At 50.6% G+C, this 17029-nt stretch overlaps 1 protein-coding gene and 1 long non-coding RNA gene across 3 annotated transcripts in view; one reads left to right on the top strand and one right to left on the bottom strand.

Annotated features, from left to right (window-relative positions):
• Positions 1-818: 818 nt before the first annotated feature.
• On the bottom strand, positions 819-4362 carry LOC127382079 (uncharacterized). Of its 2 annotated transcripts, none has more exons than XR_007888862.1 (2): positions 3585-4362; positions 819-1183 (listed from the first exon to the last, which is right to left on the bottom strand). It is a non-coding gene; the product is annotated as an uncharacterized LOC127382079 (long non-coding RNA). The 2 variants fall into 2 exon arrangements; XR_007888861.1 differs by lacking the exon at positions 3585-4362 and adding an exon at positions 1513-3084.
• Positions 4363-12187: 7825 nt separating this feature from the next.
• Positions 12188-17029, top strand: part of FOXO3 (forkhead box O3) — an 85199-nt gene continuing 80357 nt past the window's right edge. The window contains exon 1 of the mRNA XM_051613116.1: positions 12188-13145. Within this exon, the coding sequence (XP_051469076.1) occupies positions 12573-13145 (573 nt within the window). The 5' untranslated portion in view covers positions 12188-12572. The remainder of the gene's footprint in view (positions 13146-17029) is intronic.

The following is a 17029-nucleotide window of genomic DNA, read 5'->3' as shown; positions in this document are numbered from 1 at the left end:
ACTGTGGAACCAGTAGCTGGGAGTGCTCCCCCCTGCCACCTCCTTTACCAAGAGAGAGAAACTGTCATAGAATCATAGAATATAATGAAGTGAAAAGAGGAGAAGAGAGGAGAGGAGAGAATAATAGAATCTGTCTTAACATAGAGCTGGCCTCCAAAGAGGGAGAAGGATGAAGCAACTCCCCTGCTTTCTCCTTCCAGACTCTCTTTCCTGATAGGTCTGCAGGGCTTGAGATCAGAGGCAGCAACAGGCTGGGGCATCCTTCTCCTGCCCAGTGGCAGTCCAAGGGCTGACAGTGACACTGGAAATGCAAGATTTCCATCAGAGAGGAGCCTCCAGCAGGCACATCCGACCTCTCAGCACAGCCTCATGCAGCTCAGCAAAAGAGCACAGGAAGAAAAGGCAGTGGAGGCACTTCTGCATAAGCTCAGAGAGGAGGGCTTGTGTCTGAGGCCTTGCATCACTGTGCAGACCAAACCCAGGCTGGCAACCTCACGTGGGCTGATGCTTTAGCCCTGGGGGGGTCCCTGAGCTGCCCCTCCTGCATCAAACACCCACCCAGCACAGGTACCCCAAAGCTTTCACGTGGCACGTATGTCCTGCTGTCACTTGTCAGAGCCAAGCAGTATCCCAGGTATTCAACCCCAGCAGAGCTGGTGACACGTCACACCCATTATAGGTAGAAAAGGCACCCCAGGCTGAGCCTAAATGCCGCTTTTTCTACCATTCTAGGGTTCTCAGATCAGAACATTGAGGGAAAATTCTATGGGGAAAAGATAAATGGTTCCCCCTGCCACCTCAACAGAAAGGAACAAAAATAACCGACGGAAAGATTTTATTAGATTTTTACTAAAACAATAGGAAATCCTCTTTTCCACAGGGCTTTCCCCTTTTTTATATTCTGTCAGTGGCAGAAACTGCTGAATCACAAACCTGGAGCTTTAAGAAAAAAAAAAAAAGGCAAGTATTTCATATGCAGAAGAAACATATCTTACATCATTTCATGCTTCCTGCTCTGCTCTCTGGTGCCACGTTCCTCATTTTCAGGCTGTTTTAAAGGTCAGCTTCACAGAACAAATCCTGACCTCAGACATGGGAAATATGCTGCCTCATCACTCCAGGATCTTTTCTCACGTGATTAGTCCCAACATTCCTGCAAGTAGAACAGCTCCCACCACCACTGCTGCAGCCAAAAAAATAGAGAGAAAGGGGAAAAAAAAAAAAAACAAAGCAAGATATTTTTTGTTGGTTTGTTGGCTTTTATTTTCCATTCCCCAAGTTAATATTTACCACCATCACAGCCTCCTCATTTCACAGGCTGGGGGCTGCTTCAGCAATGTAATGCTATTGCCATCTATGGGCAAGTCATATGTACAAGTCAGAATACATCAGAATAAACTGATAACTACCCTCAGGAAAGTTTTTAATCACTTTAAAGAGGATTTTATTTAAAGATTTCCCAATGCCTAAGGCATAGGATCTGGATAAAAGTTGATCACGGGGACCAATTACCTCTCATGGCTTTTTGTTTTAATCCTTATTATGAATTCATTCCACTGGTTTCAATTTTATTTGGATGCTATAATTGGAGCAGGTGGGAGAGGTCACATTAAGGTCTTGATTCAGAAGGAGTCTGCATGCTCTGTAAGTTTGAAACAAAAGCTGGGAACTTACTTGGAATTACTATTCATTATCAAATGTTTAAAGAAGGATGGAAGGCAGAACAGTGATGAACAAGCTTCAGTGCTACAGGAAAACTGGAGATTAATTTACTTGCTTAATAATTCTTCTAAAAATACATAATTTCAGCCTTAATAGAAGAACCAGTTGATTACTGGTTATAAATGACAAATACATAGTGACAAAATAGTTTGACTGAGGTGTAAAAGTGATTTCAAACTCCATTTAGCTTGCTTACGCCTCTAAGAAAGAATCTGGCTCTTTTTCAGTAGGTTCCATGTTCATATGGAAAAGTTTTTCTCAGTATCTGTAAGAAACACAAAGCCAAACTGAAGCTCCCACTCACTGGGAGACTCTACAGATGACATTTAAAAGAAGGCACAACACCGCGGCAAGATGAAAAATGGTGTTTCTGTTAAATTATAACTAGCCAGAGGGTTATACTGCTCTCAGGTTCATGATAAAGGCTGCCTCCTGTGCCTGCAGAGCTCATTGCCAGGTGGCACAAACCACGCATGGTTAACTCTTCTTGTTGGGTCCCTGCTGAACCAGTGAAAAGAAAATGCCCAGGCCCTGAGAGCAAAGATTGCTCCGCAGAAAAAAAAACAAGTAACAAAAAGTGACCAAGGCATCAGACCTATGGCAGCCCCTTGGCAGAGGAAGGTCACTGTGAGACTGAACCTCACAGAAGTGGTACAAAAAGAGGCGAAGCACAAAGTCCTCTTCTAACCAAGTCAGAACAAAAACGTTTGGATAGGATTTCTGGGAGAAAGAGCCAGAGGTGTTTGTGAATAAGCACAAGAATAGGCACTTCCAGGGACCACAGAACTGTAAACAAAAGCACTTTTGTGAGCTCCTGGATTACTTGCTCTTATTTTCTCTTACAGTCACATGCTTATGTGGGCCTGTAGTGTTTGAAAACATGATTCATTAAGACGTCTTAAATTGCAACCAAGTATTGAACTATTAACACTGACTTTAACTTTCCTGTCACTTGGTAGAATTTGTTTCTTAACTCTCTCTCTCTTATAAGACCAAACCCCCCCTGAATCCTTTAAAAGTTATTGTTGATACATGCACTATATTTCTAAAGTGTTTCAGATTTATGGGCTCCTCCCCCCTATCATTGTTTCATCAGTCCAGGGACGTCCCCTTCTTTGCAGCAGATTGAAACATCCAGTAATCTGAAACAGATTTGGTGACCCCATAGCATTAAATCATGCCTTGTGGTGCTTTATTCCTTCTCCAAAAAGCTTTATGCATTAGCGGGTACATAAAATTGCACCAGAGACTGAATACATATTGAAAAGTAATAACTGATTCCATATGGTCTTAATTTTTCAAAGCAGTGCACCACTGTTTTAAAGCAATAGTGTTTAATTCTCCAATTAGGAGGATTTTTTAAATAGCCCTTCCAACCCACAGATATGGGAATACTCTCACTTCAAACATTCTTCCCAGCTGAGAGATTTGGGTGCACCAACAATTTTCACAGTCAAATGGTGTCCTTGGTTAGCTAGCTACCAAGGGTACAATTAGCCAAGGCAGTTAATTTCTTCCTTTTATTCAAAAAAGCTTGTGTCATCATTACTGCAAAGACACAGGTCACAAAGCCTCTGTGAGCAAACTGAATAGCATACGTTCCTCTTTAAGCTTCACGTACTGGAACATCTGTCAGACCTCAGCTACAGTTCCTCCCCAGTTTTCCCTGTTTACTTCCAAGGAAACAAACCCCATTTTGGTAAATCAAGCCTTATCATACCTCTACCTAGATATATTTTAAGCCTGAATGTGCCTATTATGAAGAGTAGCTACTGTACAGGCCACTCCTCAGCATGTATTCAATGACATGTGCTCACTTAAATGGCACTCCAAAAAAATAAATAAAAAATAAATAAATTTACCACAGCCGTTTGCTAGACCAAAGGAAATGATTTGGCAGGGCAGACAAGGGTAGATATGAAAGGAAGGACTCAACTTCTCAGACTCCAGGAGGACCTGCAGGGCAGCCAGCTGCAGTCGCGCGCGCGGGGCCTGCTGAAGTGACATCCACGTGAGCCGCCAGGAATGTCAGGCCTTTCATACCAAAAGCAGGACCAGGGCAGAACGGAGGCCTTAACATTCAGAACTGCCCTCCCAGAAGCTCCTGCTGAACTGATGCCTAATCCCACAGGCTCCGGAGCCCTATTTTTAGGCTGTCAGCATCCCAACATACAGGACATTCTGCTTTGGGCATACCCAGAACCGCCCCGCCTTGGGCAGCTCTTCCTCCTTGGCCCGGCGCTGGCATTTGGAGCTCAGACACGTCTCGGTGCAAGCCGAGACCCGCGGCCCCAGCCCTGCAGCCTCCTCCAAGCACACACAACACATTCCAGCTCCTGGCAGCACCCTGCTGGGATGGCTCTTCCAAGACGGGGCAGCGAGGCGGGAGGTGCCCCGTCGTCGTCGCGATCCCACCGCGTGTCTGGGGACGCTCGGGAAACCTGACCCCCTTTCCCATTCCTCCAGCTCAGTGCAGCTCCTGAGTCAGCAGCCACCCCGTTCCTCCAGGGTGGGAAAGAGAACCAGCTGCAAACGCTTCCCCTCTACTTCCCCGCCACGTGCTGACCCACCGGCTGCTTTCCCTGAGCCCTTCACCAGCCCCTTTGGACCCTTTCTCAAACTCCTTCCCCCCTGGGTGCCTTGCAGTGTCCCCCCACCAACCCAAGGCCAACTTCTCCCCGCTTCTGCCAGGTGGGGTTCAGATGTTTCCCCCCGTCTGACCCTCCCTAAGCATATTGTACCCACCGGGAAGGAGGCAGGCCAGCCTGACACCAGCTCCACTTCCAACCAGCCTGTTGAACCCGTACTGCTGCCTGGGGGAGAGGGTGGGGACTCAGGATTCATGGCAGCAATCAAGGAGAGGCCATGACCTAGCAATAATAACATTGCCAAGGGGAAGGGAGGGGACAGCTTTGGATTTCAACCCCCCTTTTTTCCAAGTCGGCTCCGTGTACTTTTACATGGAAGCTTTGGCAGAGGACAAAACACCACCTTCTGGCAACAGGACCAGCAGCCACATCTCCAGCTCCTCAGCAAGTGCTCTCTGATCCCTGGAGATGCAGCGTGACGGAAGGAGGGAGGTGCTTGCACTTCTTCCTCCGAGGCCCACATGCAGGAGAGTACGAATTTTTTGAAGGGACTGAAGTAGGCTGGACGTAGGCACCTGCTTTCCAAGGGAGAAGGAAACCCATTCCTGCAGCTCCCCTCCACCTGGTCCCTGGCTGAAGCCTCCGCTATTCCCAGCCTGCTTCCCGTCGGCAGGCAGGGGGAAGCAGGACAGGGGGGTGAGAGGGGAGGGTTTTCAGTCAGGAGGCGAGGGTGGAGGCTGCATCTCTCGGACAGCAGCGCGCAGACAGGACAGCCGCGGGGGTTTCTTGTCCCGTGAAGATACTCATCAGCACAGCCTCAGAGCTGTAGCTGTCAGGTCATCCCTGCGGGTACCCTGAGACCCCGAGCCCACCCCCCCCCCCTTTTCCCCGCGCCGCATTTTACTCGCTTGTTTATTATTTTCCAAGGGGCGGGGTCGGGCTGGGGCGCCGACCAATGGGAAGCGCCGCTGCCCTGACGGGCGACAAGCACCGGCCAATGGGCGGCGAGGGCGGGCCCTGGCGGTCACGCGCCGGGCTGGGAGAGCATGACATCATCTGTTTGCACGGCGCAGCCAAGCTTGGGTGAGGGCGGGGCGAGGCGCGGGGGCGGGGCGGGGCTTGGGGGCGGGGCCGGGGGAAACGGGGCGGGGCGGTGGGGAAAGGGGGCGGGGATTGGGGCGGGGCGGCGGGAAAAGGGGCGTGACCGCGGGAAACGGCGGGTCTGGGGGCTGCCGGTAGGGATGGGGGGCAGTGGGGACCCCGGCTCACCCCGCGGCTCCTGCCGGGGGTAGGAGCCGTATCGCAGCGGCGGGGAGCGGCTGCCGGCGTGCTCGCTAGCCCCTCGGGGGCCGGCTCTCCCCGGCAGGCGACCAAGCGCCGGTTAAGCGCCCCGCCGAGGTACCCCCCCCCCCCCAGAGGTGACCAACCCCCCCCATGAGGTGACCAACCCCGCCGAGGTAACCCCCCCGAGGTAACCAACCCCCCCCCGAGGTAACCCCACCGCAGGTCCTCGGGCAGGGCCGCTGCCCTCTGGTTGTGTGGGCAAAGGAAGGTGTTAAATTATAATACTGGAGTAATTAAGGCGATAAGTGGGTATAATTAAGCCCGTGTGAGGTAACCGGGGACGGGTTAAGTGACATGCCCGCCTTGCACAATGAGTCAGTGGCCGGGGAGAACGGCATTTGGCCACTCGGGCCAGCCCGAGCACAGCAGGAGAGCTGTCTGTCAGTCTGTCAGTCTGTCAGTCAGTCTGTCTGTCTGTCTGTCTGTCTGTCAGTCGATCTGTCTTTACAGATACCAGAGAGGTCCATGGAGATGTCCTGGTGGGGCAGAGGAGGAGGCAAGGGGGAGATGATTAAATGTTTCCTTGATTCATTAACATTCACATGTTGTGAAGATTTAAACCCTTCCATGCTATATATAGGTTAAATTTGAAAAAGAAAAATAAAGAGGCAGAGTTTCTTGCCAGATCTTAGCAGGTTTGACTCATCTCGCCCTAATGATATAAAGTCAATAATTGCATGTATTACCAAGTCATCAAAAATTATGATGCAAGCGTTTTTGAGTAGTGCAATGTCAACTTTAAAATCAGGTTCAAAAAGGTTTTTAAATATGCAATTAGGGTGGTTTTTACCCCCCTACTTTCTTTCTGGCCCTGAAAGTATACTTGGGTCACATCCATGGCACATCAGGAACTTGGCTGTTAGCTTAAAATGGATGCTGAGATGCTCCTTTAATGGGACTTTGAGAACAGGGATCTCAGGAAAACACCAGTATTGCAGGACTCACAAATACAGCTAAGAGACCTGGCAACACCACAATGCTCTGCAATTTGTGGCTGTTATTTAATGTATGAAATGCTGTTAGAAACCTACAACTTCTGTCCAGGAGAAGCTGAGAGTCTTTCTCGGCCTGCAAGGTACAGCTTTTCAGTGGGCCTTGGCAATGCAGCTTCAGCAGAGGTGAGGCCACTTTAATGACAGTTTGAAGCTGTAGGGTTGAAGTGTCCCACTTCCTCAGCTTCCCAGCTCTTTACTTGACCAAGGGTTTTTTTTTGAGGTTTCATTGTAGATATTGTTTCTCCCAGTATGGTGATCCAGTTTTTAAATGTGCATGACTGTAGCCCCTGTACTTCACACAATGCAGAAATGGGTCCAGAATTCCTCAGCTGTGGTGCTTGGGTTCAGATGTGCATGGAGCTGAATGCTTTCAGCCGTAGGGTTCCATCCCAAAGTTGTCCAGGTGACTTGAGGAAAAGAGTTCTCTGCAGTAGTAAAGTCACCATTTCCTTCTGCTACTGCACTTCTCTCCCTCCCTCCTTTCCAGCAGTCAGTCAGCCAGCCAGTCCACAGGCTGAAGTCCAACTTCAATTGATCTTTAAACTGCTGTTCATCACTTTGAGGAAAATTTTATAGCCAGAACTCTGTAGCCATCTTTGGCAAACCCTTCCTGCCTCCATGGCACAGTTTGGACCCTTGCTCTGTGTCTGTCAGTCAGCCAGTCTCTCCTGAGTAACCGTGGAACCCATTAGCCAGTTTTCAGCCAAATTGGGCAGAAAGGTTAAAGTCTCAAAGTAGGAAGCTGGCTGGCTTATAGATGACCTTTTAAATTTTATTTTATTATTTCCTAATCAGCACCCAGGTTGCTCTGAAGCAGCCACCAAAACGACTGCCCTTTGCCCAGCCTGTGTTTGAAGCACCTGCGGGAAGAACAAAAAAACCCACCAAGGGAGCCGCTCTCTCCCAGGGAGGGTGGGAGGGGCAGGCAGGGTTGTTGCAGGTGGACCCAAACCTCTCAGAGGCCAGGCTGCAGGTGGCTTACAGAACAACCCGTCCTGCACTTGTGTGAAGTCCACCAGGACAATGAAACCATTGTTTAATGTAACTGCAAGAGAAGACGGTTTTATGGAGCGGCAGTGCACTTCACACAGCATCACGGAGTGGTCAGGGCTGGAAAGCACCTCTGGAGATCATCTAGTTCAACCCCAGTGCTAGAGCAGATCACACAGGTAACATGTCCAGATGGGTTTTGAATATCTCCGGAGAAGGAAACCCCACAACCTCTCTGGGCAGCTGTTCCAGTGCTCTGTCACCCTCACAGGAAAGAAGGTTTTTCTTTATGTTTAGGTTGAACCTCCTGTGTTCCAGTTTGTGCTCATTGCTCTTTGTCCTGTCACTGGACACCACTGAGAAGAGTCTGGTCCCTCCTGACACCCCCTGTAGATATTTATAAGCATTGATGAGATGCCTGCACAGTTGCCTCCAGGCTAAACAGACCCAGGTCTCTCAGCCTTTCCTTGTATGGTAGATACTCCAGTCCCTTAATCATCCCATCAGTCCCACCCTATACATCAACAATCGATTTCTATAATGATGTAATGATGATGAGAGGTTCCAGGTTCCCCCACCCCATGTGCAACTTTAGTTCCAACCATGCTTCTGCAGTAAGAAATTTGTTTTAAGAGTGGTGAAGCCAGAAACGTGACTGGCACTTCTCTAGCTACCAGCCCAGGAGGATGTAGGTTATGGCAGAATGAAGGGGTGATCACATCTGGGCTGCCACCCTTATCTTACAGGAAGCTGATGCTCTGAATCGACAAAATGGAAGGATGAGAATGAAAGTTGAGCTGAAGGCAGTCTGCTGAAGCTGAACCTAGAAGCTGAGAAGAGCTGGTCTCAACACAAAAATCCACGTATGGCTGAGATCACCCATAGAGACAACTCAGAGCTGCAGACTATGACCCTGTCACACCCATGTAATCAGGTCCTGTGGCAGGTACATCTTGTCTCTGTATGAACTTGAGTGGGGACAGCAGATAACAGGAGATGCAGAGGAAGATGCAGCACTGCCCTGAAACCCTGGCAGCCAAAGCAGGCACAGCACACGAGGCTTCCAAACGGCCTCGGGGCTGGCCTAACTCTACTCCTATTGAAGCCAGTGATAAAACTCCCATCAATGGAGCCTTTTTGAAAATCCCACCCTTGGGGCATTAAAGTACTTAAAGGAAGAGACTGGAAATCGTGCAGGCTTTAGATTCAATTTTGATCAGTTTTTCTACTTATTTCAGTGGGCCCAACCACAGACGGGCGGTAAGAAGCACTCCCCTGGCTTTCTGTTTTGTTTGTGCATGTTGGGTGAGTAAAACGTGCAGGAACAATTAAGCCATGATTTTAATTCTGCCTCCAAGCTGCAATATCGTGGGCACACAGGTCCTGTGTGAATTCTGTGAAGAATGGGTAACATGACTTGTGTGATAAAGGCTGTTGAGCTGACGCACCAGTGAGTGCTGAAGAGGGCAGATGATCTTGCAGGGAAGGCCCAGGGCACTCAGGAGATCTGGTTTTATTTCTCTGTTCTGACATGAGCTTCCTGTATGACCTCAGCACAGTCATGTAATTGCTTGGTGCCTCCGTCCATCATCTCTTTAATAGGGTTACTACTTACTTATTTCCTTTCTCCCGCCCTGGCCTGCCTTACTTAGACTGCAATTCTGCCAGGGAGTGGAGCATTTTTTACCACGTGCAGGGCCTTCACCCAGTACAATGAGACCTAATGGCAATGCCTGTGGAGCAATGCAATGCCAATTAAAGAAATAAATGAGGATGATAATATAATTTAGGAGTAGATTTGCAGCTTGTAATCCAGCCCAAGGTCAAAGTGCTGCATTTTACCTCGGGACCCAAGGAAGTGCTCCACAAGGAGGTTTCTGCACTGGTCAAAATCAGCCCCAAGCAGTAGGAGGTTTTGGGAAGGGGTTGAGTGTCAGTCACAGCTTTGCAGCTGGCCTTGTCTGGCTAACAGCTGAAAGCCACAAGTAGAGAGGCTCCTCAGAGACACAGTGCTGGGCTACACATCTTACCCTGCACGGCTTTGTCTGATCTTGGCTCCTGCCTCTTCAGTGCTACTGCAGTTCTTCTCCTCCCCTACCAACTGCTAAATCATACCCACGAATGCCAGTATCACAATTGCAGAGTAGCTGATGTCCTTTTGAGCTGCCTTGCATTCCCACGAGGGGCCACGTTACACCAAAACCAGGGCAGGGCACACAATGTTGTGACCCAAAATGGAGCTGCAGTGAAAATTATTTCCATTACTCGAACCTGCATTCATTCTGATTAATTCAGTGTCCCCTACTATATTTAGATAACTGAGGATTAATTGCATGCATGCTGAAATGCTGTCCCTTGTAATAAAATCATGCTGAACTATTCCTAACTTGAGTGCTGCTCGAATTGGAAACCTAACCAGACCCTGAGGGCCTTGGCCCTTACTTAGCAGGGCGTGCAAGGCATGCAGGATCAGGGCCTTGCTCTTTTCCAATCAAACTGAGTGGTTTTCAAATCTCGTGGCTTGTCTATAACCCTAAACAAACCAGGATTAATTTCAGTTGCTAATTCTACACAGCGATGCTTCAGAAGCACACCTGCTTCTCAAGACATGCAGGTGTCTCTGGTATCAGAGACAACACTTGCCTTGTACTCAGCCTACTCCCATTAGTTTAGGTTGATCCAAGGCGAGGTGAGAACTGATCCATCCATGTTGCTCTGTAATGGATTTATAACTATATCTGTATTCATAGCTTTATGTTCCTTGGCTTTGTGGGTCACCCCTTTATCCAACCCATAATTAACTATGTCTTCAAGTGAGCTCCTTCAGAGGGCTCTCTGCTGGGGCACGGCCTCCGAGGAGGAAGCACAGCGGGATTACATTCCCTGGTGGGCATGTCTGAACATGCTCCTCTATCACCTGCAGGCGGAAGGAAGGCTGTCAAAAAAATGATTAAACCGGACTCCAGATTTCAGGTTTACCAGAGTAACTCGTGCACCAGTCACTCAGGACCACCGGGAACAAGCCGGAAAAGAAACAGGGCGCTGTTCCCCCGCCGAGCTGCTTCTCGGCTGAAGTCCAGGCAGCCAGGGCTGAAGCTGCAGCTCCTCCCTGCCCAGGTGGGCCTGACAATGACAAGAGGTGTGCAAACGCTAAGAGGGTTGCGTCTGGTTTTGCCTCTGGTGAGGGCAGAGAGCCTGGGCTAATGCAACCCTTGGAAGGAGCTACTGCGCGCTCCCAGAGCCGTGAGCTCTTCCCGCAGCCGCGGCGGTTCGGCCGGCTCGGAGGAGATGCAGCTCGGCAGGCAAGAGGAGAAGACACCCACCCTGTCCCCCCGGTCCCCGCGGCCTCTCCAGCCCCGGCGGCTCCACGTCTCCCAGAGCCCGGCCCGCTCCACAGCTCCCGCCCCGTCGGGGCGGCCCCTCCGCCGTTCCCGCCCGCCCCCCGCCCCTGGGCGGGCCGTGCCGTGCCGTGCGGTTAGGTTGAGGCTCCCTGCGTGTGTCTATAACTTTGTGTTGCTGCCGGTGGTTGTTAGGAGGAGGGATGTGGAAGTCGGCGGCGAGGAGGGTGGCAGGCTGCTCGGGCGGGCTGCGGCAGGCGGGCTGGCTGCGGGCGGATCGCTTGCCTCTCGCCGGCTGCTGGCAGGGGGAGCGGGCGGTTGGTCGCTTTCCCTTCCTTCGCCTTTAAAAGGGAAGGCTCCTCGGAGCTGAAGGCGCAGGAGCAGCAGGAGCCATGCAGCAGCAGCGCTGCTTCTTCCTCCTCTTCCCGTGAAGTCGGATCTCGATTTCTGCTGGTGCTGGAGGTGGCTGGAGATTCTCTTCCTCCCCGCCTCCCTCCCCTCCCGATGTGGCTCTCCCTGCCTCTTCTGCCTGCGCTTTTTTAAATGACTTGAGGGAAGGGGGGGAAAACTGTCAAGATGGCAGCAGCAGGAGCAAGGAGGTTATGAATGTGATGTTGATGCTGGAACAAAACCTATTCTCTTTGGCAGCCCTAGGGAGGGCTTAAAGCTTCTGGACCTGTTGGAAGACTGGCGATTTGATTTGTTCCCGTTCTGTTTGCTTTTTCCCTGCGAGAAGAAGGATTTATTATTATTATTTTAATTTTTTTTTTTTTTGAACCGACCAGCCCCCGGAGTGGCCTTCTAACCCGCCCCCCGCTCTGTCTGCTGTGAGATTTTGGGGGGTTGCTTGTGCGTGGCTTGGGGGGCACCGCAAAGTGACAGGCTTACGCTAGGATGCAGTTGGATGTCTGCTAAGACTTCGGCTCCCTTTAGGGCGTTTTGAAGAAGGAAAAAGTCTTCGGCTCCATCTGAAGGACCCTTCTCCCTGCCCTCCTGCTGAGGGAGGGGGCAAAGGACCCACTTCCCCCTCCCCCCCCCAAAAAAAAAAACCCAAACAAACCAACCAAAACAAAAGGGAAGATATCCCCGGAAGCGACGAGGAGTGAGCTCGGAGCCGCCGGGGGCGGAGTGGGGGTCCTCTCCCGGCTGGATACAGCGCGGTTCCCGCTGGAGCTACTTCTGCATCCGCATGGAGTGAAACATAAACAAACGCACACACGCACCGCGGGAGCGGCCGCCGCTCCGCCGGCGCGGAGGGCAGCGTCGCGGGCACCTCCGGCCCCGCCCGGCCCCGCCGCCCGCCCCGAGCTCCTAATCTGATTTTTTTTTTTTCTTTTTTTTTTTTTTTTCCCTTTCCCGTCCCCTTCCACCCCCACCCGGCTCCAGCGTGCGCATCGCCCGCGGGGAGAGGGTCTCGGGGTGCAGCGGAGAGCCTGCCAGCCCTTAGCGGAGAGCGGCATGCCCGCCTGCTAGGCTCCCGTCGGCACAGAGGAGGAGGAGGAGGAGGAGGGGAAGAAGGCGGAGGAGGAGCGGGGTCGGCGGCCGCCCGCCCGCCCCGTCGCAGCGCCCCGCAGCCGCCCGCGGGGGAGGCCAAGATGGCAGAGGCGTCGCCCCCCGCCCCGCTCTCGCCCTTGGACGTGGAGCTGGACCCCGAGTTCGAGCCGCAGAGCCGCCCCCGCTCCTGCACCTGGCCCCTGCAGAGGCCCGAGCTGCAGGCCAGCCCCGCCAAGCCCGCCGGCGAGCCGCCCGCCGACGCCGCCTCCATGATCCCCGAGGAGGAGGACGACGAGGAGGAAGGGGGCGGCTCGGCCATGGCCGTCGGCAGCGCGACCCCCGCGGCGGGAGAAGCCGCCGCGACCACCGCCGTCCCGGAGGAGGCGGCGCGGCTGCTGGCCCCGCTGCCCGGGGGCGGCCCGGAGGGAGCCGGCCTCTCGCCGGCGGCAGCGGCGGGCGCCGGGGGGCTGAGCGGGGCTCCGGCCACGGCCCCGAGGAAGTGCTCGTCGCGGCGCAACGCGTGGGGCAACCTCTCGTACGCCGACCTCATCACCCGCGCTATCGAGAGCTCCCCGGAGAAGCGCCTCACCCTTTCCCAGATCTACGACTGGATGGTCCGCTGCGTGCCCTACTTCAAGGACAAGGGCGACAGCAACAGCTCGGCCGGCTGGAAGGTGAGGCGGGGGTGTCCCCGGGGCCCCGACGGTCCCAACCGCGTCGCCTCGGCGGGGTTTGGAGCAGGGGTGCCGGCGGCTTCCCCCGACGGCAGCCGGCCGGGCGCTGCTCCTGGCTGCGCCGTCGCTTATTTTTGCTTTTAAGGGAGGTGGTGGTGGTGGGGAGGGAAAAGTTTTGTCTCTTCTGTTGTAAACCGCGAGGGCTTCTAACTCCGGGGTCCGGGGAGACGCTGGGGCAGAGCTGGCTTATCTGGTGCATAGCACATAAGCCGGGAAGAGGAAAAAAAATATATAAGGATAGGGGTTTGGTTTGGTTTGGGTTTTAAGTTAAAGGTACCTTCGGTGTAACTCGTCGTGGAAATAAAGCAGAGTTGCTTTTATGGAGGGTTAATCGGAGTCTCAGAGCTCGAGTACAGAACAGGTCTGTTCTTTTTCATCCAGAAAAACCCCTGTGGTTTCCCGCACGTTCCTCAAAAGCAATAGAGGGAAATTCGGGTCTTGACGTTTCTTCATAAAGTTAATCAAAGCGTGGAGTTATTGGCTGCTCAGCCCACAGGAACGCTTGGTTTGCATTTCCTGCCGTGCCAGCCTGCGAGGGCACTGTCAACTGATAAATCCCGTGCAGCCCAGCATTTTCTGTCCAGCACTGCGACAGCTAGCAGTGAAGATTGCTACCATTTTCATAAGTGGAAAAAAAAAACCCAACAAGCATCTATAAAAATCTAACTGGCTTTGTGACTTAGTGTGTGCAGGCAGGCAGGGGTTTGCCCTCAGAGAGGGTCTAATAAGGCCTAGCAGGAGCTGGTGCTGCACGTAAAGCGCTTTGTTGGGAGTCGTTTCCAGAGTTGTGTTGTTGTTGTGTTTTTTTTTCCCCTCCTCGTTTGCCAGGTCCGTCTGTTAGTGGAAATGTCACATCCCACAGAAATGCAGGTGGTGCTTGATGTTGGTACTATTTGCAGAGGGAGATCCCGGGATGGTTCCGGTGCTGCCGGCACCCGAGACCGAGTTTTTGAATGGATGGCTGAAGGTGAACTTACAGGGAAGTTTTACTGTATTACAGAGAAATTAAATTTCCTCTTTGGTTCTCTCTAGCTTTGGATCAGGGGATGACTGACAGTGTAAAGTAGTCACCAATACTGGATGGATGAAACATTCCTGGTAGTTTTCCTCCTCCCGGCAGCCCTGCCTCCTATTTCGGTGCCCGAGCAGGACTTGCTGCTAGGAATTAAAGTGCAGCTGTATGATTTTTTTTTTACCTTCCAAATGGAGCAGGGTAGAGGAAGCATTTCACTGTCAGACTTGCCTCGAGCTGGGGAAAATATACATGCAAAGTTTATCGGCAGCACAGTTGTTTTGAGACGAGGCTTTTAAAAGTACGGATCCTTTTTACAGCTTCTGCCTCTGCATTAGGTGTTGAATTTTGATCTGACTTTTCAAGTGCATCGTGTGACAAAGGGTTACATCTTCCAGTGACAGCCTGTGCCTTCATAAGTTGTTAGGTTTCACGCAGAAGCAGTGTCAGCTGCTGTGACAAATCAAGCCTTTCTATCTGATACTTTGAATTTTCAGTAAATTCTCGATACTCGGTTCAAAGGAAGACTTAGTGGACAATTATGCTGTTTTGGCTGAATTTGGTGGCAAAACTCCCATTTGCTTCAGCAGGAGCAGGATCTGGGCCATAACGCAGAGCGCTGACATTGATTGGTATGTTAATACAGTCACAATTTTTTCTGACAATTTATACTGTTAATTTGATATCGATTCCTTTGCTGAGCAGCATTAACTGGTACTTGGAGCTAATTAAAATGTTAAAAACTTGGATCCCTCGAGATCCCTCTGATATAATTTAGTTCAGAAGTTTCTCACCAGCCTTGAAGATGACCTTTCTCAGAAGCTGGGAAGCACACTGGTAGCAGAGAATTCTGCCTCTTCTAATGACTGTGAGCTGTCTCTGGAAGTTAGGGCAAGGCGTTCGATCGCGTTAACGGCGGGCGCAGTTGTGCGTGGGTGGCAGGGGCACACTGGAAGGGCCAGAGGAGAGGGCAGGAGCTAATAATTTGCCAGGCATCCAAAACTGCAACATCTAATTCCTCAGCAGGGCTAGAGTTTCTTTTCGTGCAGGCGTATACATTCGGAAAGTCCTGTTTCCAAAGAGGACTATTGCAGTTCCTTGGCTGGAACATAAATTAGTTTGTGCAGAGGCAACACTCTTAGAGACTCCATTTTAGTCTCCCGGTGCTAAAACACAATATATGTTATTATCATCTTTGTTTCCCTCACAGGTAATGAATACAACTCTTCAATGTCAGCTTTTCACATCAGACTTTTTCAGATTGTGAGTTACACGGAGGTTTTAAATGAACAGAAGATAGTTCTGAATCAGAAGGCTTTTGTCCTAATTTAGAATATTTTTTTACACAGCAAAGTTAGCCTTTGAAGGCAGCAAGCCCATTTAACAATACTCTGCTCTGGCAGAAAGAGTGGGGAAATTGTCATTTTAAACAAAAGGGAAGAACAGAACTTGGTTTTCTTATGTATTATTATGTATGAAATATTAATATAGTTTCCAGTGAGATGTCCCGAATTCCATAATCTGTCAACATAGTTGGGATTATACTCCTCAAACCAGTATTTTTTAAGGGCTATAAATTAAAAGTTACAGGTATCACTTCCCCTCCTTTATTTATTTATTTATTTGTTTGCCTAGGGCTTTTAAAGCAGAAGTGAATCTCTCAGATGTGGTTAGGGAGGCATATATGACGTTTCCCTTCATTCAGATAACGTTTGCCCAATACACCACCACCCTGCCCCAGCAACAGTCTTCTTTGTTCCTCACTCCCCCTAGCCCCCCTGGGACATTTGCTAACCTGACACTGCCTGACAGCTCACCAGGGCAGGAGAGGGCTGAGGGTGAGCTGGTTTCTCCCTTGTGAAATGCCCTGTGCCAGGTGCCTGTTCCAGGTACTTCCACAGAGCTCCTGGATGACCATTATCTGCTTGCCTTTCCAAACTCGGATAGCTTGTTACCCTGTTGATGTCCTGCAGGCACAAAACTAGTGTGCTGAGTTAAAAACAATTCCCTCCCCCAAAAAATCCAAACAAACAACTTAGGATACAGTAACTGACTTCACTGAGTAATCTTGAAGTAGAAAACTGGAACACCTTTATGTCCACATACATAGTAGAGTTGCCCAGTGTCACTGTGGCTCAAGTGCTTCTGAATCTCTTCCTATACTGTTATTTTGTGATTTCTTGCAGCACTATCTTGTGGAACAGTCTTTTCTACTTGAAGAGTACACTAGGGGGACTATTTTCCTTTGTTGAGTTGGTATGGCCAGACTATGAATCTGGTCCTTTATACACAGATACCAGCAATTCCCACATTTAAATGCAGCTGGTTTGCTTTGATTTGTTTTTGGTATCAGCAGCCTATTTGTTTTACACCCTATTGCCTTCATCTTCCTCGTGAAAGATAAATACTGGCTGCTGGGATATTGGCTTTGAAGTGGGGATTTTTGTCAACTTTGTGCGTGGACATTTCATCATTTCCTTGCTGTGTTTTATTGACCAATATGTACCAAAGGGCTGCAGTCCCTTCAGCGTAGCGAGCGCACGAGTCTCTTCTCTAATTATTGAGACTTGAAAAGACTTGAGAAATGTGCCAGTGATGGAGACAGATGTCTAGATCTGGAAGCCAGATGCTGATACACAAGATGTGTTGGGACTTTTTTTTTTTTTATCATCTCTTTGCAAAGGATGTGGGAAGGAAGCAACACCACTCTCTCTTCTTCTTCTCCTTCCTCGGGATGGCACACAGCATCTTCATCAGGAGTGGCAGCATAAAACTGGAGTTTCATTTTTTAATCTGCTGTCCTTTATTTTTT

The sequence above is a fragment of the Apus apus genome, chromosome 3 (assembly GCF_020740795.1).
Source record: "Apus apus isolate bApuApu2 chromosome 3, bApuApu2.pri.cur, whole genome shotgun sequence".
NCBI lineage: Eukaryota > Metazoa > Chordata > Aves > Apodiformes > Apodidae > Apus > Apus apus.
This window is presented reverse-complemented; position numbering and strand designations above follow the sequence as displayed.